The following is a 24807-nucleotide window of genomic DNA, read 5'->3' as shown; positions in this document are numbered from 1 at the left end:
ATATTACTTTTCTTTTCCTCGTGTTTTGTTTATTTGATATATTTATTTATTTGAGATTTAATTACTTCTTTAATTATTTATAATATTGATGAAATTAGATTATGCTTCTTGTAAGAAATGTCGATTGACATTATAGCATCAGCATTTTCTCTTTTGCTCCGTTATAATTATAAATATTTTATGATATCAGAACGATCAATCTAATGAATTTCAGTAATATTTTCAATATATTATTTTTATATAATATATTGAATTTTAGATCGCATGTTTAAAAAATAACCAATCAATCGACAACAGATATTAGAATTTATGTCCTTTAAAATTAATTTAAATTGTGTCTTATCAATGCCCTAAAAAATTTCCTTTAAAAATATTAATTAATACTAAAATATGAGCGAAACGTCTCAATTCAAAAAGCATAAGCATACTGTTGACAAGCTATGACTCCATAATCTATTTCGCTGCCAAAAATTTCTTCTTCCGAATATCTGCAAAAATATCAATAAGATCTGAGCATCTTTTTTATACACTTATTTTGCTTGCAAAAAATTTAATTTATTAATATTTGTTTATGAATGAATGCAAACAGTGCCCTTCAAAAAGAATCATCGAAGAGCTTAAAAGTACATGATTTAATCTATTTCGATAAAAGAAAAAGAAAATAAATGGAAAGAGCACATTTTCGAGAAATGTAAAATTTATATTCGATAAAACACAAAGCAGTTTTTTTCCCTAACAGAAAATGAAATTATCGCGAAGAAAGTGAAATCCCTGGAAAACGGTATTAACGCTTATGTTTAATCAACATCGAAATCATAATACATCCGGATAATCAGAAGACGTGATAGAATGATCATATCGAGAGAGGAGAAAGTAATAAAAAAAAGGTCGATTATTCGTTGTAAATTAAAGAAAAAGGCTTGAGAATTTATGACGGTATTGAAATAATGAATAATTGAGAAATGCTGACGTGTAATATTCGGAAAATGTTGAATGCATTTATTTTTATTAATTATTTTTTTAAATTTTTTTTTATTTCATTTGGTGATTCAACATAATTTTTCATTCTACCTGTTTTGTTTGGTAGTTTAAAAGAATATTATTTCTGTTGTCAGAAAAATTAATCAAACGGGGGCAAGGAAAAGAATGTTTTCGTTTTATTATTTATTTCTGATAGTTTTCTGTTAAAAATTGTTTCTTATTTTTCACCGCAGCTATACTCTGTTCTTACACGGATAAATGGTTACATATTTTTAGTTTATTGTTTAAATAATTTATTGCAGAAACATAAAATTTAACGTTAAAGCATCATTACACTTTCCTTTCAAATTTATTTAACTGACTTTTTAAATATTTTATTTTTAAAAGGTTATTTGATTAAGAATTTCGATGGGGTAGACGTTTTTCTCTTTTCGGAAAATAATTTTACCACAAATGTGCAGAGTGGTAACTAAATAAAAGTATTATTTTATACTTGAAACTGATGCAGTCTCTTTACACGAAATTGATGACAAAGTAGCAAAAGCTATGATGCAATATCGTTCATTTCCATTGCAAGATGTTCAAAATTATTTCTTTCTTTGTAAAACTTTTTTTATCTGCTTTAAATTTACAATGCTATCCACATGAGAAAAGAGTATTGTCTGTTCTCAAATACTGAAATCATTTGTGCATTTGCATTTGCGTCAGGAAGTGATGATACAGCCAAAATAAGGGTGGGGGAAAAGTAAAGGAAGAGATATTTATATTTTATTTAGACAATACAATAAACGCCTATTATGAAGTAGCTTAATTTTGTGCAATGTGCAAAATTGAACAAATTATAATTACAAGAAATATAAAGATTTCGAATTAAAATAGGGCTATTAACATTTTCAAGGGATGAGAAAAAGCTCGGAAAGAAAGCGTATTTAACTGAACAAGGCCTAATAATGAATACAAAATGCTCTCATCTTTCTCACTGCGTGTCTTTCTCTGCATAATAAATTCATCAAAAAGTTGTCTCATGTTCTTGAAACAAGTGCAATGTCTTTTTTCGCCAATACTACGGGATTGCTGAGACTTGATTTGACATTTAATATCACTATATTAAAAGGAATTATTGATTTATTATGTTTAACATTGAAACTGGTTTAAGATACAGTTAGTATAAGCTACATATTTAAAATACAGATAAACAGAAATCAATCATACATCTCTTATCACTGCCACGATGTCATCAATTTTTATTTCTAATGAAAATTTATCACTCTTAGATATATAATCAATGATCACCACTTCATCATCAATAATCACTAACCCCATCACTCACTATCCGTGTGTGATCTCCAAAATTCATTAAGAATTTATTTTACGGTTAGTTTTTCATATAATTTTTCCACTTCTAATAAACAGTAGAATAATTTCTAATGACTGTGATAAAAAAACCCATTTAATCATTAGAAAAAAGAAACAACAGTATGGCTTGCAAACACAAATCTGTTTTACATATCTGAAGTAATTTACTGAATTTCGCGATTTTTTTTAAAATTATATCTTTTACCAAATTATAATAAAACAAATTAAAATTGAAATTCTTGTATCTGATATTGTAATTTCTCTATCTTTCAAATCATTTAAAGTCATTACTTGACCCAATTGTTTTACATCTCTAATTTAAAATAAGATGATTAAAATACCTTGTTTCAATGATTTTTAATTGAGAGATTTTTTTTTCAGAAACCCTACAGGACAAATTATACTCCTTCGCTGATTCAGCAAAGAGACAAATTAAGAAAACAATAATCATAAAAATTATTTTATATAATTTGAATTCTTATATCATGATTTGTAGCAAATTTTCTAATTTTATTCTCTCTTTTTTTCCTTTCTTTAATATTCGTTAGCGTTTTGTCAAAAATATTGTTTATAATTGATTTTGGATAATTCGTTTAGGTATAACTTCATGTCCTTGATTCAGCAGAATTTTGGATATTTAATATAAAATCAAAATGTGTATATCGAATAAAATTCATACTTGTCAAATAGATATTCTGGCTTAAAAACGATGTGTACTTATAATAATATATATTATCATATATTTCATTCATAAGAAGTAATGGAAATTAAGTGAAAATAAAACTTTTTCCGGATTTTTAATGCCATAGAAATGAAATTGCAAGTTGTTTATGAAATCGATAACACAGGCATATGCCATTCTTGGCTTCTGCTTAACGATTTATCTTTCATATTTGAAATCAAACTCTTATTTAAAATTCAGTTCACCTTTATATTTCATATAGTAAATATAATTCATAAATGAAAGTCTTTATTGTTTTAATGAGAAGATCAAAACAAAATAGCATATGTAGAAGTTGGCAAGAAAAAGATTTAGCAAAATGGTTCAAGTTTTGACAAGTACGGTATGAACGATTGTGAGAAATTATTGTTATTCTTACATTTTTTTTAAATAAGTTCCTCTGATATTTTAATTCTTTCAAATCATCTTTAATTTAAAAAAAAATGTAATATAGATGTAATGAGTTGGGAATAAAACAAAGTAATAATGTAATATAATCTATATATAATAAATGTAATATAGCTGTTTTTAATAAGGAAATAATAAAAACTTCCAATATGAATTTGTTTATAAAATTTTTATGCATAGAATTTCTTTTAAAAAATATTTACATTCGATATATAATGGCTCTTGCATAGTTTTCAGGAAAGTCATAATATTGAATATTTTTGTTTACAACAGATTTTAAAAACATAAGTCTGTTATAGTATTGTATTGGAAGTTCTATAACAATAAGTGTTTTATTTAATGTAATTAATTTTATTTAATGTATTTAAATGTAATTTTCATACTTTGTTCAATAATTATCGATAAAATCGTAAATTTTTTTATTTATTTATTTTAAGCTTTTATTATGATTGGAAATCCTAACCACACATTTACTCACAGCCTGTTTAGCATACAAATGTATCGCCCTTGCTTCAGCATTCTAATCTCAAACAAACAGGTTTAGAGTTTCCCCCGAAGTGCAATAAATCACCTTCACGTCAATTCAAACGATATCGCCTATTCCTGATTCATTTAGGGAGATATCGAACCCAATATCTGACACATCACCCAGTCTTCCGTACACATCTAATGGAAGCAACGCATCTGCTGTCCTTGCAAACACGCGCATCCTTCAGTCAAACAGACAGATAATTGGGCACTTTGGAACGCGACACAATTAGCAAAAGCAATTAGCATCCTTCCATCCCTTAAAGTCCGAATGAAACCCTTTTAAAACGGCAGATAATTATTCAAATATATGAGGGGGCGGGTACTTCGGCGCTTAGGGGAGACTTAGCAAACTGCCACTAGGTCACATGATGTAATGAGAGTGATTTCATTTGACCCGACGGGTGACACGACCGCTCTCCAAAGAAGAAATGTGACAGTGGTGTGATTAAGTACTGGGAAATGAAAATTTTCGAGATCACTTTTCATAACTGTGAGTGCCGTTTTACTGGGTAGTCTAGGATTCCTTTAATACATTTGAAGAAGATAATTCTGGACATGTAAATATTCGGAGTTGAAAGTCAATTATTATTATTGTAAAGTAATTTATTAATTAAGATTTTAACAGAAAGTTATATAGAGGATCCACTCTAATTTTTATGCTCAATAATTGTACTGAGTACAATGAATTATGATACTTGTATTTTATGTCCTTGAATAGAAGACATTGCCAAAATCTCCTTTTACTATTGTTTACAATGTAATAATGTAATATGTAATATTCTTGTTTCGTGCTTTTACCGTGTTCATTCATTCAGTGTTCATGGTACCCAAGAAATTATCAAGACTTTCGTATTCTCATTGCAATTTTCTTTCTTCTTTTTCGTACATTATGTCCATTCATACAGCACTTTTGTCTCCAAGACATTTTCCAAATTATTAGTATTGACAATATAGTACATTTTTTAAAATTATTTTTAGTAAAATCTATATGCATTTCTACCAAACTAAATAAGAGCTCTAGAAATTTACTTTTGGTGAGGTGTTGATGTCCACTATAATTAAAGGATAATTTCTAAGCCATTAGATAAAGACGTATATATTTTCAAATGAGAAAATGCCTTAAAGGAAGTAATATTTTTTTTTGTTTTGTTTCATATAATAAAGGTTTTGCTGAAAAAATTATGATGTTTGATTTTGCATACAATTCCCAATAGCACAGAAATTTTATACAATACCGAAGAGATGATCCACTGTTCATTATTTTGCATAATTTTCTGCAATATTGCATAATATTCTGTAATATTGTATATTTTCTTACAATATTTTGTGCTACCTGTTAACTCCAAGTCATATTTCGTAAATTGTTTTGACACCATAACACTTTAAATAAAAATGTTTTGAGATCAAAAAAATGTTTGAGATCGATGAAGTCCTCAAGCTTTGAATTTCATTATTTTAGGTTAAACAATGGTTATTTCAAACGAGGAACTGAATAAGGATTTAGACATCGCATTTTCTCCCCATCAGAAATATATCTTCAAACAATATATGGTTTGAAGAGATGCAATCGAAGAGAGCATCCAGTACTATACATAATACATATGCTATAAACGCATCTGTTTGAATGGAATCAGTTTTGTATATTTTTCACGAAACATGGTTTAACAATTCTATAGTTCATAGTCCATGAAATATATAGTATGAAATCTCACCACAGCATAAAATATTGAGCAGTGAAATGTTAAATTGTGCGTCCAGTAATGTTTACCCAGCAATGTTACTGGGTAAACATTACTGGTGTCTGTTGCATTACTTCTTTCACTCATAAGGCCATATTTTCCTTATCCTTTGCAGACAGACCGTGGGTTACGGCATTTGTTTAAATATCACCAACTTATATTTAAAAGTTATATTTCCCAAGAGATACAATAATACTTTTTTTGCACCTATAAAAATAATAAGTATAAAATTTTATTAAATATACAAATAATGACATTTCAGAGTATATGTAGTTCTACAGAATATCTAGCCATAAATAAAGACAGGGTTGCCACTCAAAACTGGTAAAAAAATCCCTTTTTCTCCCTGTACGTATATTCAAGATAAGAGGAAATGCAAAAACAGCAATTGCATTCTAGTTATAATGCAATATGATTCTAAGGAGTGGATAAAGTAAGGAAAGGAAGTAACAATTTAACATTTAAAATAATAACTTATTAAAAGAATTTGGATATTTACATAAACAAAAATTATTTATTATCTAGATTAGCAAGACAAAATTTATATATTAAGGGGGAGGAGTACATTACCTTTCATGCTCTTTAATTGTAAGTCACATAAAATCAAGGACTCAGGTGAGATAAAACGCAAAACATTTTTGTTATCATGATACAAATTATTTAATGATTACTTAACAAAACAAAACAAAATTAATAAAACATTACAAAGCAAAATTACTTTTTTTATTTATTCATTTTTTCCAATTCATATATTTAGACATCAATTTCTGCAGATTTTGCAGCTATCAGTTTCATGGAGCTAATCCTTAACAAATAAGATACGACAATTTTGTACGGTCAAACGTACATTTTCAGCCATTTCATTTTCAGTAAACATATGTGAAAATATTTCCGATATATCATTGAATGCATTAAAGATCGAATGTGACGCAAAAAGTAATAATGCCCATAAAAATTCAGCTTTAAATGATTGTTCTTGAATTAAAAAGTTGAAAATTGCTTTATTTTCGGGCATTAAATTTGACGTTTCTGAACTTGACATATCACCTTCTCCCTCATTTCTTTAGATGCAAAGCTTAACATTATTTATGACTTTTTTTTTTTAACTGACTTGCAATCTTGTTTCTCTTTTTTAGCATGACTAATAAGTGCCTATTTTTTGATATTACTTAGGCTTATTATTTTCTTACAAAGTGAGCAACACGCAACAAATGGATTTTGCGGCAACAGCAAAATTTCAGTAAAATCAAGATTTATTTTTTAAGCGTCCAATTTGTATTAAATATGGATTTTTAGAAGCTTATTAATTAAAAAAATCTCTAATCTACTCTGAATAAGCTCACAATTTCACAAATCATAAACAAACCATTCACTAATCTAAAGTGAGAGTGACTAAATACCACCGCGATGCGTCCACAGACTGAATGTTGCCATTCCCGCCAGATATATAATAATCTTTCACACTGTTACAGAAGTCTCGCCCATGTTCATTAGCTGCAATTCGGGAATCTTATGGAAAAAGAACAACTGACTTACAAATCGAAAATGGACAGATCTATACAGAAAAAAGGGGGAGAGTAGAAAATGCACGAGTTTCCGCATTACACAATCGCGAATGGTAAGTATTATTTCGTTTTTGAAGCGAGAACTATGATCTTTTATTCTTGCAATCTTTACAGATAGACATTTTTTAGATGGGAAAAAATAATTAGAAACTTGAAATTCCCTGTATTTTTCACGATTTTTTTGAAAATTTTCAAATTTTTCTGCATTTTCCCGTTTTTTATTAGTTTATTTTTAATTCCCTGTGGGTTTTTTCCCCTTTTCCATGTTCTTCCGGTGGCGTGGCAACCTCGATGGATTATGAGAGAAATTTGCCGATGACGCTCTTTCTGATAATGGGTCAAAAATTATATAATAATTAACAGAAACTTGTTCTAAAAAGTGAAAACGTTCTGTTTAAATTACATAATAGCAGAATGATTGAAACTTTGTCATCCGAGCTTTCTTTTCTTTCGCTTCAATACAGAAATTAAACCATTTTTCTTTCTAAATAAACACATTTGCTAAAATTCCAAATCTAATAACCGTATTATTTACAAGTAAATTGCTCTTTAACATTTTCACTTAAAAATGGAATCATCTTCCCGCCTTTCTCTCATAACTCTTGAATTATAAATCAATTAGAATGTTTACATGAAGAATATGAGGTAAAATAAAAATAAAAAAAGAAGAGAGGAAAAAATCAAGGTTTCATTGCATTTAAGCAAATATTCATAAGCTAATAGAGATAATTACTGTTCGAATCTCGTTTCGTAACTTATTTATTTTGAAAATATTTTGCTATTCGACTCAACTATAAAATTTGCAATTAGGTGTTTAATGCTTTTCTTTTCAGCTGAACTTCAAGACGTAATTAGAAAAAGCAATTAAGATCATCCTCGTTCTTTAAAGCTTCAAAGAAACTAATTTCCGCAACACTATGTAGCTAGCTCTGCAACGATTCATTAGAAACATTTAATGATTTAAATATTTATTTTTTGTTGCATTGTTTCTTTCTTAATTTATCGGCGGTACAGTATTACTTATATTACAGAAAACCATTGTCACTGAAAATTCGCTCTAAGCTGACTAAAGATTTTCAGCCATTAGTTTTTAAATCGCATCTGTTCCATACGCTTATCGGCTTTGAAAATATTCTGCGTTAACATTTTGATGTAATTTTAGATATATAATAAAAAATACAGAAAAAAAAACTATTCAATTAAATCAGCGGGAGAGATCTCCACGAAACATTATCGTATATTTCCTAATAAATGTACTTGTATATTGTCAATCATCAGCAATTGGTGAACAGTATTTATGAAAGAGTATTGTAACATTCCCCGTTTCCCAGTACTGATAAGACATTTACAGCCAGCTGTGTCGTCGCTGTTACTTACTAAACCTCTCGAGATAGCCAGATGGTAGATCTTCTCACCAGGGTGGTCTCGCATCTGTTCATTATCGACTACAATGACAGACCACATATGGAATTCCTCGTCCCAGAGGTATTGATAGTACCTTCAAAGAGAAAGGGGTGTCCAAACATCTGGATGCTAGATGTTTCTCTTTGTGAAAGGGCCTTCCCACGACCCATTGGCGCCGCTGAGAGAACATATGGCTGAACCCTGATTGGCCGAAGGAGAGCTCAAATGACCAATGTAAATTAAGAGGCGGAGATTGTCGCCGAAATAAAGAGCGGTGATTTTTTTTTAGAGAAGAGAGAAGAAACGAATTGGAGAGGACGGTTGGACTACGCCCACGAGTTCGGAGTCTGAGAAACTACCCCTGGAGTTGTCATGTTGACATGATGGAGAACTGAGTTCCAAGAAAAACCTTCGAATTTGACTGTTGTATCTCCTACTACAGGTGTAAATATCTATCTATTTAACCAAAATTAGAACAAATTGTTCTTTGTATATATAGGGGTGTAAAATAAAGAATTGTCTGGAGATTCTGCTTCGTTATTTGATGAGTCTAGATCAGGGCATTACAGTATATTAGCGTACGAATTTTGGCGATTTATCTCTGGGAGTCAATTTATTCATAAATACTAGAAAATCCAAATTTGTGACGTCTTTTGTCCGGCTGGATGACACCAAATTTTTCATGGAACTAAAATTGTAACCTCAAAATCATATACAAAATTTCATGCATTTAAGTCATTGCATTTTATAATTATCAAGTGTATATGCATGTGAAAATTTAGACTGACAGACAGTCAACTCCCTTTATTGATTTGTTTCCAAAATTGATTTATATCTACATTTTAAATGTTAAATATTTGCTAAATTTCATACATTTCCTAGTTTTTTATTATTGTAAGACAGACTTCCTCTCAATGGAAAACTTTTAAAATTCCATAGAAATCTATAAATCTAGAGAGAGACCGCGTATAGTTCAATTAAATTAAAATAAATGAAAAAAAAGCCTTTTCTTCCTTTATAACTATAATTTTTTCTTCCAAACATAATTATAATATTCCCCCTTTGTTCCTTACAGACAATTAAAGCTTAATAGTTCATTTATATATCGTTTTTATTTATAATTTTTTCAATTTGTTGAACAATCTAGCATACCTGGTTTTAAAATATGAATTGGTCGTCTCACTCCGGTATTTTTTGAAAAGGTTTCCCTTAATGCATTATCCTCATTGTTTATTATTTTATCTTGCTTTCAACAAATAATGATTTTTCCAAATCTTACTAAGAACCAATAAAATTTTCAACTGCTCTACAGCATTATGTTGATTCATATTAGATAAACTTTTATGCTCATTAGAACTTCAATTTTGTCTTTAAAATTCACACCAGTTCTTTTTCTTTATCCAATTTTCTATTGTAATTCAATCGCAGACGACAGTGAATGACTGTTCAATAGATTTCAAATGAGATTTAGCAGCTTGCTGTTCTTTAAACGAATATAGATAGCTCTGGTATAAACAAAAGAATAACACTATCGCATCTGAGAGATAACTTCCAGATGTTTGGTTACAAGTGGAACAAGAAAATACACGAAAGTCAAACGTTAACGCTTGAAAATGATGAATCAGTTAATTATCTACTTCAAAACTGATAACACTAACCGATGTAATGATTACACTAAACTAACATTTTTGTCTGCATTTGGATAAGTTGTTTCGGGACCAGAAGTTTTCCATTATATAAAGGGAATGATAACATTAACCATGATCATTTTAATTGACATCCCCTAAAACATTTAAAAATAGATAGGAAATTCTCGTATGAATGAACAAAGGGTAAAATATGAATATTAATGAATAATTTCACTGCCCGATATTCCCAATTCCCTCTTTCACAATATCTTAAGTCCAGTAATGTGGCAACATACATATTATCCTAAAGAGAATAAATCCATATTTGGGAGAGGAAATATTGTTATTGCTATTTTGTAAATGCACATTTGAAATCTTATGCATATCTATCAGGAAGGTTCACAAAGCTATTGCTTGTCCTTGCAAAAGATATTAAGAGCCATAAACCATTAAACTCTCAATTTTTCACTACTTATGTTCTAATCATGTATTCACATTCAAGATGTCTTAGTTTCCGAGGTATTGTTAAAAATCCTATAAAAACCGAAACTAACTATTTACTTGAACAATATTATACTTAACACAGAAAATGCCATCGTGCCAACTCTTTACAGAATCACTAGAATTATAAGTTTAGTGATATGTGATGCGCGAGGATAGAACCTGGAAACTTATGGTTCGCAGACCAGTAACTAAACCATGATATCAAAACAATTGTTCGGGTATCAGAGCTGTTAACTGGCTTATATGCTATTCACCACAGACTCTCCCTCCAGTGAGTCGGAGGTGAGACGAACGATATGGCTGTTGAGTGGGGATGCATTGAGTTATTAGCTGTTGTCTAATGGGCCTGTACCCAGTTGTATAGCGAGTGTGTGTGGGTGAGTGGTTGCTGCGTCAAGTGTGTCTGACGACTTTGGTTGCGGGTAGATGGCGCCACAACAGCTGTACGAAGGTTGAAGGTTCATCGTCCGAGGTCACCAATGTAGCGATTGGGATGCGCGAGGATAGAACCTGGGACCTTGTGGTTCGCAGTCCAGTAACTTAAGCATTATGCAAAAGCAATTTCTCGTACAGCATAGTTGTTAACTGGCTTGTATGCTATTCACAACAAAAACGTCCTATGGAGACTAGCTCATTTTAAAATATGGATAAATGATCCATTCATATTATAGGATTCTCTACGATCACAGATGAAAATAAACTCTACTAATCCAAATAATACAAAGAAAATATAGAGATGCAATATTATGCAGCAATAGTAAAAGGAAATCTTAAAATTCTCTTCGTCTCACTGCAAAGAATATCATTCAGATAAATGTTAGATAATTCTCCAGAGAAAAAAAAATCGCTTCTGGTAAGTCATTTTAAATCTGACCATTTAAAAGAGTCGATTATTCTTTTAATGATGATTTTAATTATTGATATGTAAATTGATATAAAGCAAGAAAATTCGAGACAATATTAGTATTTATGTTTATAAAAAATTTCATTGTGCATCACCTATAAACCTGGTAGGAGGTTGCTCGATTTTATTTAACCCTTTCTAGGGCCGTGGGAAGTATGCTTCCCACCAAATTTATCAATCTTTGTATGAATTTATGTAGGTTGGCATAAGTTCTGACAAATTTTTTTAGAAAGACAGAAACTTAGATGCTTCAGTTCTTTATCTTACACAAAATGATGTATCTTGATTTGTTACTTAATTACTAATTAACCTAATTAATTAATCAAATTAAATTAAATTAAATTTATCTAATAAACTAAATGAATCCCTTTTCTTATTCTAATTTCAAGCCTAAAAATATTTTAACATAATATGACTAGAAAAAAAATGGCTCTTTAAAGGGTCAAATAATAGATATTTAGTAGAATTTAGTGCTCTAGAGTTTCAAAAGTTGTAGTCAGAATTCATAATATGTGATATTCGGTACTGCTATAATTGTCTATAATCACTGCTTATTCTTTAGATATTCATTGAGCTGAGAAGGCCAAACTAAAAGCTCAAAAATTTGAGAATTTTGCATAACAATCAATTTTATAATTTGTTCAATTAGTAAGTTATTTTCTGTACTTAGTTACAATCTTAATTAATAATTTTGTTCATTGTATCACTATTTTTTGAAAGTGTTTCATTTTTAGGAACGAGCACCTTATTTGTAATATGCACTTTAAAATTTTTTTATATTTCATAATAAAATCAATAATAATCATTACATCTAAAGTTCAAATTCAAATTAAGTCCAGAAAATTATAAGCAAGTTTTCATTTTTAAGCAAATGTCACTGATGAACCCTAAAATAATTATATATACACCATAAGTTAAAATTTAAATGATATATTTTATTCCAAAATTTAAATTAATGCATATTCTATATTTTTTATATTAATAGATTTGGTACAATCAAACTAAAATTTACATCTATTTTTAACACAGAACATTTTAGATTCCTTTTTGGGCTTATCTTTCTTCATCCAATTAACTCCTTCTCAAAAACGTGAATGTATTCCTTACAAAATATAAGTATACAAAGAGTTAGTGGATCAAAACAATATTTTATAAAATTCTATTAAGACAAATATTTATGTTTTTCTGCAAGCAAGTTCTGAGAAAGTGAATATGAATAAATTATGGTTTTTAATTATTTATTTTATTTTATTCTTCCCTGATGTGATGAATGAAGAGATAATTGGATTTGCAGCATCCACAAATATAGAGCATCTTTAAGTATTTCATAACCTTCCATTACGTGAAATAAAAATGAAGCAAAATTGATTAAAAATTTTAAAGCGAATTCTCAGGAAAATTTCCTACAAAATCGAATTATTAAATATAAAAGATTATAATGAAAGGAATGGAAAAAAATTTAATTTAGTTTACTTTATTGTAAATTTCTCGAATTCTATATTAATGTTTTTGTCAAAGTTTTATAATAAGTGTCAGTAATGCATATAAAATTTAATGTTAAAAAATTATTTTGTATTTCATTTTTATCAATGTATCAGTAACAGTGTATTAATGTACTTAGGATGTTTACTTTGTAAGCATTATTTAAATTACCTATAGTTAGTTATTATTTTAATTTTCCAGAATGAGCTTAAATCACACAACATCTGCTGGAATTGAAAATAAGAATATATTGAATATTGAAATTGGATGTAGTTGTGTTCTTTTAAGAAAATATCTTCTTTCTGATTTGCTAAACACAATTTTAAATATTAAACTAACTTCTTCGCTTTAAAGACATAAAATTATTTTCCTTTCACATTTCAGTCTTAACCCAATATAATGATCTAAACAATAACGGTATTAAGTAAAGTTAAAAGTTATAAGGAAAGTATTTTTACATGTTTATTTTCGTAGAATTTTGTAACTGATTCCTGATTGATATCTAAATGTGCTAGGTTTATTAAATTTTAGAAATATTTGTATCTTGGATGTCACACACACGCCATTTACACTATTATTTTCAGAATTTGCCTTTAAGCTATTTAATTTTCATTCTATTCTCGTGGAAAATCTGTTTGTGCATGAGGGAAACATTGTTACCATATTTTATATTATTTCTAATAAAGAATTGTAAATAAATATTTAAAATATAGTAGAAGACTTTTTAAAAAATGTATCTACTCTTTAATACGCTTTAAAAAATATATTCTGAAAACTTGTTTTCACGTAACAAGTTTATTTAAGTTATTTAAACTTAATACAATTTTACGAAGATTCCACCAATGAAACAATATATCTGCAAGATTATTCAAAAGGAAGGAACATATTCATAATATTTTCTTTTAATAAAGACTTTGGGTATAGACACGATGCATCACTGGTTATTCCATATTATGAATCCAGATGAATTTGTGGTGTGGAAGTTTGGACAGGAGATGCCAGCTCAGGTGTCGTCCTCGTAATCTGACCGTGGTTCAAAATTACGAGGTCCGTCTCAAAATAATCCTAATGTTGCTTTAAAACTAAATTTTAATATAATTAAACTAATCAGGTGAAAGTGGCACCACTATTTGTTTCGATGCTTAAATTTCACTTTACCATCCCTTAACTCAGAAAAATTTAATTCTTTGCTAAAATGCTTAATTAATTCGTTGCTTATATGCTTTATATTTGTTTTTTAATTTTAGGACGAAACTTTTTTGAAGTCACGAGAAGTTTATAATCTTAAGCGCAAATATCTCCGCCAATTTTACAGAAAATCCGTAAAACTTTTCCCTGCGTATTTTTTTATGGTATTATTACATATATTTTTCTAATTGGACTTTCTGATCTATTTTTTTTTATTTTTTAAGTTATTTGTATGATTGTCCATTTCGTCATCAAGGTCACTATAACATGTCTTAACAATACAGGATAGTCACTTTCACATGGTCACAAAACTTTTCTGTCTATACGAGGCGCCGTTTTGAAAGAAAAAGACTTAAAAGGACTTTACCGATCACCCTGTATATTTGATAACACAATAAAGCTAAAGTATTTCACAAAAATTAATTTTTCAAAGTGCAGATGTATCTTTAGTAAAAAAGTTTCATAAATCTGAACTTATTTAAATGGATTTGCTAAAATTAAGTCTTTTTTTTTTTTCAATTTAAAATATTTGTAAACTGCATTGTTATATTTTCATTCTTTTCTTTTTGAACAAAATGTTTTTCGTTTTCTCGAAATGTATCTCTTAGTTTGCCATTTCATCCTGCTTTTGGAAACTTACCCCTTTTTACCCATAGCATATTCTATTGTTTGTAACATATGTGAAATGATTCATGCATTCAAAAGAAAGACTGTATTGCTTTTCTTTGTAGATAATTTACAACTGGGTTGGGGGGGGATACTATCTCAAGTAATTAAGTGTCTGAACTTCTATTAACATGCTTTTGATTCTAATTACTTCATTGGTACTCAATAGTTACAAATACATGTACTGACAACAAAAAAATCCCGGATGATCCTAAAGTATCATTAACGGAATCAGGCCGGAGGGCGGTTCATTTTTACGGAACCTTCGAAGATGAACCCAGTGTAAACGAGAGATAACAAAAAACAGCACGAGTCACAGAAGGGTTACGCGGAATATTCGGGACCTTTCAAGGGCAGTAGGGTATATTTAATACCCACCATTTTGAGAAAAGGCAGAACAAATTTTACTTTTTATACTTTTTTTAAAGATGATAACTTTTTTTTCGATATAGTGCCAACAAAATACTAAATTAAAGATCAATAATAAATAAGGATATAAAAAATTAAAAAATGCAATCAAAGCACTTTAAATGCAACGTAAGGAAATAAAAATGATCAAATAAAAGTTCACCACATAATAGAAAATGCATCGTTTCCTGCTTACAGTGTCAACAAAAAAAGTTATTGCACTCAAAATATTATAGTAATCTAAACTGAATGGGAATCAAATCCCAAATGCTATAGTAGACCAAAGTGAAGTATGGTGATGATAAAAGGAAAAGATCACCTCACTAAAAGAGGAAAAATGTGATACAACTGCAAAAAGACATATCTTTTTATGTGTAATGTGGAAACGGCACTGGTCGAATGTTGACAACGTATCAAGTTGCAAAATTTGGTGCCCTTTGTAACAAATGGAGACATGAAAGATTCTTCTGCCTTTTATATCTTCATTTGATATTGATCTATGACTTTTTATCCCATAGCATACCTAGAATTGCAAAATATTGCACATTTGTGATGTTTGTGTTATATAGATCCCTTCCTTTTATACATTTTCTTGAATAAAAGGAAAGGATACATTTTCGTCCGTTTCCACCATTTCGCACTCTTCACATTTTCCTTCTTTATTTCATTTTACTCTATGTTGTTGCTGTACATTCATTTTCATTTTTCATACTTCTCTCTCTCTCGTGAGTGTATATATATATATATATATATATATATATATATATATATATATATATATATATATATATATATATATATATATATATATATATATATATATATATATAAAGACCATGGCCCGTTTATTTGGTTAGAACGACTTGTTGCAAAATTATGGAAGGAACTGCGTCCATTGAGAGTACAAACTAATAGAGATGTAATATTTGGGGAAAATGCAATATTCAACGAATGTTTTGTACATTTCAAAAACAACCCTATATAAGAGAAAAACAACCATATTATATATATATATATATTGTGTTGTTTTTCTCTTTAGAATGCTTTTTTTTAAATGTACAAAATATTCGCTGAATATTGCATTTTCCCCAAATATGGTCTTTGAGCCATGGTCTTTTGACATTAGAGGTGAAAAAGTTAACTAATACCTTTAAAAAAGACAACACTTTTTTTTCTTCTGTTATGCATATGCAAGAAATTACGTTTATCACAATATATAATTACGATAAATTTGCTCAGTTTATTTTAGCACATTTAGCTGTGTTTTTTGTTCTCAATTATTTTATTATTATATCTTTTTTTTACAGGGATATATGTTTCTCATACCATATTTGGAAAATTTTAATCATTTTACATCAGATAACTAAATATTTAAACGCCGTTTTAGTTTTTGCATTATTAGAGTGCATTATTTTTTTACATAGTCATTGTTTTTAATTTCTCGGTGAGAAACTGATAATTTTTTAAAACTTTTTTTTACTTGAAATTATGCACCGAATTTGCCCTAGTATCATCATGAGGCTTCCTTAATTAAAACAAAATAATTACTGCTATCTTAAAGTTGCCTCTTAATATTTCTTTTAAAAAGGAGACCTTTTCTGATTTTTTATATATTTTTAAAGCATTACATGCTTAATATCAACAAGAATTAAATGAAAGAAAATCGTAATTACAGATGTCTTGTTAATAAATTATTTACTTACATAGGACTTGAATATCCAGTGACTTGAGTAGCGGCGCTTCTCCTTTGGCTTGAAGAACAGAATTTGATCCTTTGCAGTAGTAGGTGCCTTGATGATCGTGCCTGGAGACTGGCACTTCCACCGTGCTGATGGTGGTGAACGTGCCATCCGGTGCCAGCTGCAATTCTGTTTGAGGCATGATGTTCAGAACTTCGGATCTGTTGAACCAGGTGGCATTTGCTGCTGGCTTTGCGCCTTCAATGGTGCAAGTCAGAGTGACAAATTCTCCTGCAGTGACAGGATCATCAGGACCGTCTACCTCGAGGGAAGATGGTCCAACTGAAAGTAAAATCATAATGATCATGCCCAATGTTTTATTTTCTTGAAAACTTATTACATTAGTTTCAATGACTTATGAGAATCGGTCTGACAATTAGTTTGGGTTTAGGAACATGCAGTTCAAAATAATATGAATAGATTTGAAAAACTATAATCAGAGGATTTTTAAAAAATAAAATTAATATTTTTGAAAAACTAAATATTTTCTCAGATTTTGAATAATCTCCTATCTTGTGAATGAGTAAGATGTTAAAATTATGTTTCATTATTTTATAAATTATTTTCAAAGAATTGAAAAGATGCTATCCTGTCACAGTAGCTAATGATTTATAATCATTTGCCGATTTAAGATTTTCTAATGAAATATGCTTGCAATTTCATTTTTTTTTTTTTTTTTTTTTTATGAATACGATTCGGATTTGTTGCATCACGATCAAATAAAAAGAAAGTAACTGTAAAAATAAATGCTCAAAGTGTAATAAATAAATCTCCAATGTTAAATGAAACTTTGCCAGGTTATCGAAATTGCCAATATTTTTGTTATTGTAGCTTAATTATAGTAGTCAATTTTAAATGAAATAGAACTTGTATTTTTTTAATTGTATATACCAGTAGGTAAAATTCAATTAATTTATGTCAAGTGTTTTTGATCTTAATAATTCAAAAGATATTAATTTTAATATAGTAAATTAAAAAACACGATGAAAAATCGTTATCGGCTTTCAAAAATTTTTAATATTACTTTTAAGAATATATTTTAAATCGAATTAAGCATATATATTCAAAAACTAGTAGTTATTAGATGTTAGCGGACCGCTCTATATGAAGTGCAATAAGCGTTCCTGTTGTGGAGAAATCTCATAAATGAATAAAAATAATTATAATAGCTTAGCTATTATAATAATTAGCATAACTTTTATAATAAGTAGCTCAGCTATTCAAAACGATTTGCCGTATAGTTATCAATAAATTGATGAAGCTCAAAGTCTTACGATCCGGGTTTAGTCTAGGATCCATATTTCCTACATGCCACTTTCTCTTCTTTGCTTTAAAGAAATCAGAAACTAAGAAAAATTTGCAATGGATACTTAATTTTGGTTCACGACATAGTCTTTTCCCCCCCAAAACGTGGCAGTAGAAAGATTTAGAAAAACTGCATTTTCCAAAATGCAAAAAACAATACATTAGTGCGTAAAATTAAAGCGGATATTTTGAGCAGAAGCAAAATGACAATGATACGTAGAGCGGTAATGAAATAATTTCTATGCTAAATTAATCTAAAAATAAATCTACAGGTCTAAATTTCTAACCTTTATAAGTTAACGCCTATAAAATCTACAATTCTAAATTAATTCACGGCGCATTCTATAGTTTGATATAGTTACCATCAGTTTAAAGCGAAATCACTGGAAAAATTCTGCAATTTTTACAATAATCTTCGCTGTCTATCCCTTATAAGTTATTCACATTTTTATTATAATATTCTATATAACATTTTTTTTTGTATTTTCTGTATAATATATATATTCGGTATATATACTTGTGTAATATTTGTGCTGAATTTGTTGTTTATTAGCAATTGTTTATTATAGTTTTGTTAAATGTGTTTTGTTTCAAAATAAAGTATAACATTAGTTTCAGCTTCTAATAGTTATACACATATAAAATTTAAATTTTTATTGCTTTTTTGTATAAATTCTAAAGTTTTGATTTATTCTTCAAATATAATTAATATCTTTATGAAATAATGTAAAATCTGCGTTTAAATTCGATTCGCATTTCAACATTTTATACCAATATTATTATAAATTGAATTAATCTTGTTCTGTAATGTTTATAAACAGTTCTCGGAAAAAGACACGTTGCCTATGTAGTCTCTTTCCTTAATTCGCTGTTCCTCTTGCGCGTCATATCACGTCCATGGTGCGCGACTGTTACGTGACCGGGACCGAAACTATTGACTCATCTCAGAGTTAGTGCGGGCGTCTCTTATTTATTGTGTTCCACTTCCTCAGTGGATTGGAGAAGAAACCAATTCATGTTAAAGAAATGTTCGGGAACGTGAGCATGGGATCGAGGTGAGAAACTCCGCCAAAGTAAGTTATTTAGCGGTTGGGGACTCCGGTTTTCTGCGGTTTTATAATTTAGCCTTCTTTCTTGTGGTTTCGGATTGTCGTGAATTTTGGGTTTCTTGAGATCAAGAATGGTGTGAGTATTTCATAACCTTAATTATGTTTCCTACATGATATGTTTTAATTTTGAAGCGAAAAGAATTCGTTATGATAATATTTTGTTCAAAATAAAGTTATAGATGCAAATTCGCGCTTAATTTCGATTAATTAAATCATTTTAACGTAATAAAATAAATTTTGTAATACGGAACATTGATTGCCAATGTATAAAGCTAAATTCTGCACAAATCCATGCGTCAATTTTAAATATAAAGTTATATTTTAGGACAATATAATTTATAACAACTTGACTTATATCAATTTGGCTTTTTACAGACTATAATTAGATTAACTAGAATGAGGATGTTTTGAAAAAAAAAACCTAGATGGAATATTATATCAATTCTTATTAATCGCCTTTGTTTTATTCATAAAATAAAACACTGTTTTGTCCCTATAATACATTCAACATAATATACATTTCCATTAAAGAAATTTCTAGTATACTTTTATAATCAAATCATTTTATTGAAAATCGACTCCTTTAAGCTAGTAAGAAATTAAATGAGTAAGTTTTGTAGTCTGAGTACCAAATTGTATTATTTTTAATTTTGCTAAACATTCTAGTGAGAAACAGATAAGTAATGAATCCTTTTGTGTATATCATATGGAAAGAAACCGAATTCAGTTGCAATATTTACTTCATTTCAATTTTTTTTTTTTTTTTTTGCAATCTCTATTAATAATAAAAGACAATGTGGTACTTGCTTTTGTATGTATGTTTGTAACTTAGAAAATTCAAATATATGTAATTTTCGATATATAATATCTCAAAAAGTGATTTAAAAATTCCATAAAAATTCCATTCCAACATAAAAGAAGTGAACTAAGGTTAAAAAATCCATACCCATAAGATGAAAATTATTAATTAACATTTTAAAAGAGTACGCTCATGTTAATATTTTTATTTTGATATCTCTCACGTATAATTTTCTTTATTTTATTTAAACATTGCTGAAAAATTGTGAATAAAAATTGTGTAAAAGTAAAGAAGAGTGTAGGCCAGCTGTGGCTTCTACAAGACTTACTGTTAGATCTGGACTTGCCATATTTGATACAAATATATTTTTAAGAATAATAATATGCAACTTGGAAAAATTCTATTTAAAATTTTTGTTTGAAATTTAATTTATTACAAACCAATCAAAATTTGGGTAAATTACAAATCAATCAAATTTTTGGCAGTGTGTAAAAATATTCAATCCTATAAAACTAATTTTCAGACACCCTTAAAGTTCAAATTTTTTTCTTTATTTAACTAATTAAGTTGCCATATTCATACCCCCCCCCAATATTTACAATTTACTAACTAAACTGATTAGTTTTCTTTATTCTGAGATTTATACGCTTTATTAAGCTACCATTAAAAAGATCAAAAAGTGCAATTTCTGCAATATTGCATCTCTCAATTATGCAGCTGACCAGCTGGACATAGAGTGATGGATGAGACTTACCATGCAAGTCCACTTCCACCCAGGAGACGAGTGCATCGTCTATGGCTTCGTTATCGACGTGGCATTCGATTTTTGCTCCCAGGTCATCCCTCTCCAGAGTCATTTTCACGGTGGACGTCACGGTGGAAGCACCGTTCTTCTCAACCCGCACGTGGCTTTCGGAGTCGAGTTCCTCTTCACCCTGAAAAAAAAAAAAAGCTTTCACATATGCGGAAAAGAAACGAAATAGGAATGAAAACTTCACTTTGCAATGAAAGAAATAATTAGCATGTCGTTTCTGGTTATGAGAGCCAGTTTTTTTTCGTTTACTAATGAATTATATAAAAAGACAGGAGTAGGGAACAAATTAATTCATTGCCAATAATTATATGCAATCAGGGTTTTATTTCGACATAATTGCCATAAAGATTCCAGCTTTAGTCACATCGGCAGGTCATATCCACTCCTCGGTCAGTGGTTGAATTTCGGATTCACCGCCAAGTCGCCAAACATTACCGCCAAGGTTGTGAGGCGGGCCTGAATGTTCCTTTGAAACTCCTCATTAATCTGAATTATTATTTTGGCATCGTAGCCATTTCTTCAATTCAAAGAAATGGCGAAATTCACTCGATTGTAAACTGCATTTTCCATAAAGGTAGTCAAAGACTCAAGGTCAGAACAACTGAACAAGATCTTGTTAAACGTGACCAAGTCAATCAATGCATTTGAACAAGATCTTGCTCAACGTGAACAAGTTAATCAATACACTGAACAAGATCTCGTTCAACGTGAACAATTTAATCAATACACTGAACAAGATCTCGTTGAACGTGAACAATTTAATCAATACACTGAACAAGATCTCATTCAACGTGAACAAGTTAATCAATACACTGAACAAGATCTCGCTCAACCTGAACAAGTTAATCAATGCACTGAACAAGATCTCGCTCAAACTGAACAAGTTAATCAATACACTGAACAAGATCTCACTCAACCTGAACAAGTTAATCAATACACTGAACAAGATCTTGTTCAACGTAAACAAGTTAATCAATACACTGAACAATAGCTTATTCAACATGTTGATTAAGTAGCTAAGAAGAAACGGAGGATTCTCGAATCGCAGACAAAGAACTGATCAATCAGCATGCTAAAATTTAACTCTAGAGGGAGAATATCCAGACAATCCTGTTACACATTCTTTCCTGAAAAAACTTCAACGAAATTTTACACTAAAAATTCGCTTCAAACAAACGTTAAGGCTCATCCCATACTGTTGGCGGTGACATTATTCGTGAAGGGGATAAAAAACATAGTCTACCAATGGGACAAATGCATACATCTTCACAGAGATAATATTTTGGTAATAAATTCATCTTGTCCATATCTTTTATTTTAATGTTCCGTCAGAACTAGAAACAAAATCAGTCCTTGTTTGTTTTAACAGCCGCCCTCTCAAAGGATTAAGAAATATCGACTATCCATTTTTTTAAAATTAACTATTGTTACGTAAATATACTGGCTTTAATAACTAAGTAATAATTATATCACGAAAGTTGATTTATTTCCTCTTCAGTATCTTTTTAAAAGTCTATGTACTATATTAAAGTAATTTGGTGCTTCAGCGCCTTTCCATATTAAAATATATAGATAAATTTGATTAGATATAATTATATTCTGATGATCAGATGGTTGATTAGGGCATAAAGTAATATTCTTTGGAACATAATGTTTGATTTCATCACATATATTTTTCTAACAGTTGCGCCCATTAATTGAATTATTGTATTCCTAAACTTATAAACTAAAATTAAATCACTCATAGGAGGGTTGTTATAATTGGATAAAGAAATTACACTAAGTTCAAATATATACATGGAATATTCTGTGAACCCTAACTGAATTAATACATCAATGCATAACTAAAACAGAACTTATTTTCTAATCATTTAGACAAAAGATCATAATAATTAATAGATTAATAGAACATTTAGCTCTAAAGACTTCATATTCTTATATATTGGTTTATGTAAAATGATTTTATACATAATAATTTTATACCTAAGATGATTTTAACAGATTTTTTTTTAAATAATAAGAATTCAATTCACATCTAAGATGACTTTATCACTTGTTTCTTTGAATCATTAAAAAAAATCATTATTGTCTTCAATAAATTCTGAAAGCATATTAGCTGCTAGCAGATTTTTTTCTTTTTACTTTTCTATCTCAATTTCTTCGTAAGATTTGTGAAACGTATATTATATAAGACAATATTTTTTTTCTTTTAGATCTGTTCATTATATCACATGTCGTATTCATAAAATTAGTACTTGAAAAGAAAGTACATAGTAGAAAAAAAAAAAAAGAAGTAAATTCGAATGTACAGACATCTGGAGCAAATAAATAAAACGCTAACTGGTTTTAATTTATTGGAATAAATTTTTAGACAGTAAGACAGGTTGCCAATTTTATGATTTTTTTAATCGTGTGTTTCAATGCTTCAACAGCTTTGTACTTCAATTTATCAATACAATTGCAGTGGAGCGAATGATATGTAATTACTTAGGCTATGAAAAAAAGGAAGAAAGATTAAATGAATTAAAGAAGCATGAAATATTTTCCTTCTTTCTAGAAACCGGTGTTTGAAAAGAACGATGATTTATGATTTCATTTACACTTATTTAAAAGATTTTACTGATTTTTTTTAAAGTTTTTACCGCACGTTGTCAAATATTAGTGTCAACATAACATATTGAATGAAAAATATCGCACAGTTACATGAATATATGCTCTGATAACTATTCTGTAATGTTTAACTAGTTGGCGCAAGCAAATGTGGATGTTTATATAAAAAAGTCAAACAATAACAGTTAATAACTCTGTAAAAATACTTTTGGACATGGATAGCTTCAAAATAATTTATACATTTAAGTTGCTAAAAATATAACTTTCAAATGACTTAAGTTAAGCAAAGGAAAAAAAAAAGAGTTTAGAAAAACTTAAGGGAAAACAAATCTTACACACAAAATAACAACGATGTTGTTTTGAAATAAAGTGAAATCCATGAGGGAAATTAAAAAAAAAAATATTTCTAATAAACAATTACACTTTGTAATTATTTAGAAATTACTTTCTTATAGAAATAACAGCAAAAAGTTCTATAAAAACTTATTTTTTAATAGAATTTCAATTTTATTTAATATTGGTAATTAGTGTTAATTTACAGTTATATTTCAAGCTTCACTTATTAGTCAATATAAATCTCCAATTACTTTTTTGAGCATAATTTCATTTTATTAAAATATAGGTATATACTCTGATATAAACAGTAAAGACATAGTCGTTGATTTCTATTTAAAGTTAACGAAAGCTCATAATCGTGTCATTAATGGAACCAATAATTTATGGTTCTCAAAGTAAGCCATAGTCGAATAATAAACGATAAATACATAGTCGATGATTTCCGTTTAATGTTAACATAAGCTCGTATTAGTGATTTTAATGGAACCATAAATTTATGACTCTCAAAGATGTGATCAATACGCAATATTAGAAATGATCAGTATGCAATATTACAAGTGATCAGCACGTAATATTAAAGTTACCCACAAAATAGTTTTCCCTTACTAAA

The 24807-nt window shown here is 29.0% G+C and overlaps 1 protein-coding gene across 2 annotated transcripts in view; it reads right to left on the bottom strand.

Moving 5' to 3' along the window:
* LOC129980966 (B-cell receptor CD22-like) overlaps positions 1-24807 on the bottom strand; it is a 679794-nt gene that overhangs the window by 214105 nt on the left and 440882 nt on the right. For both annotated transcript variants that reach the window (XM_056091523.1, XM_056091513.1), the window contains exons 4-5: positions 21192-21372; positions 17189-17506 (exon numbers count right to left, since the gene is read on the bottom strand). In XM_056091523.1, the coding sequence (XP_055947498.1) occupies positions 17189-17506; positions 21192-21372 (499 nt within the window). The remainder of the gene's footprint in view (positions 1-17188; positions 17507-21191; positions 21373-24807) is intronic.

The sequence above is a fragment of the Argiope bruennichi genome, chromosome 1 (genome assembly GCF_947563725.1).
Source record: "Argiope bruennichi chromosome 1, qqArgBrue1.1, whole genome shotgun sequence".
Taxonomy (NCBI): Eukaryota; Metazoa; Arthropoda; class Arachnida; order Araneae; family Araneidae; genus Argiope; species Argiope bruennichi.
Note: the sequence above shows the minus strand (reverse complement) of the source record. Positions and strands in the feature narration are given on the sequence as shown.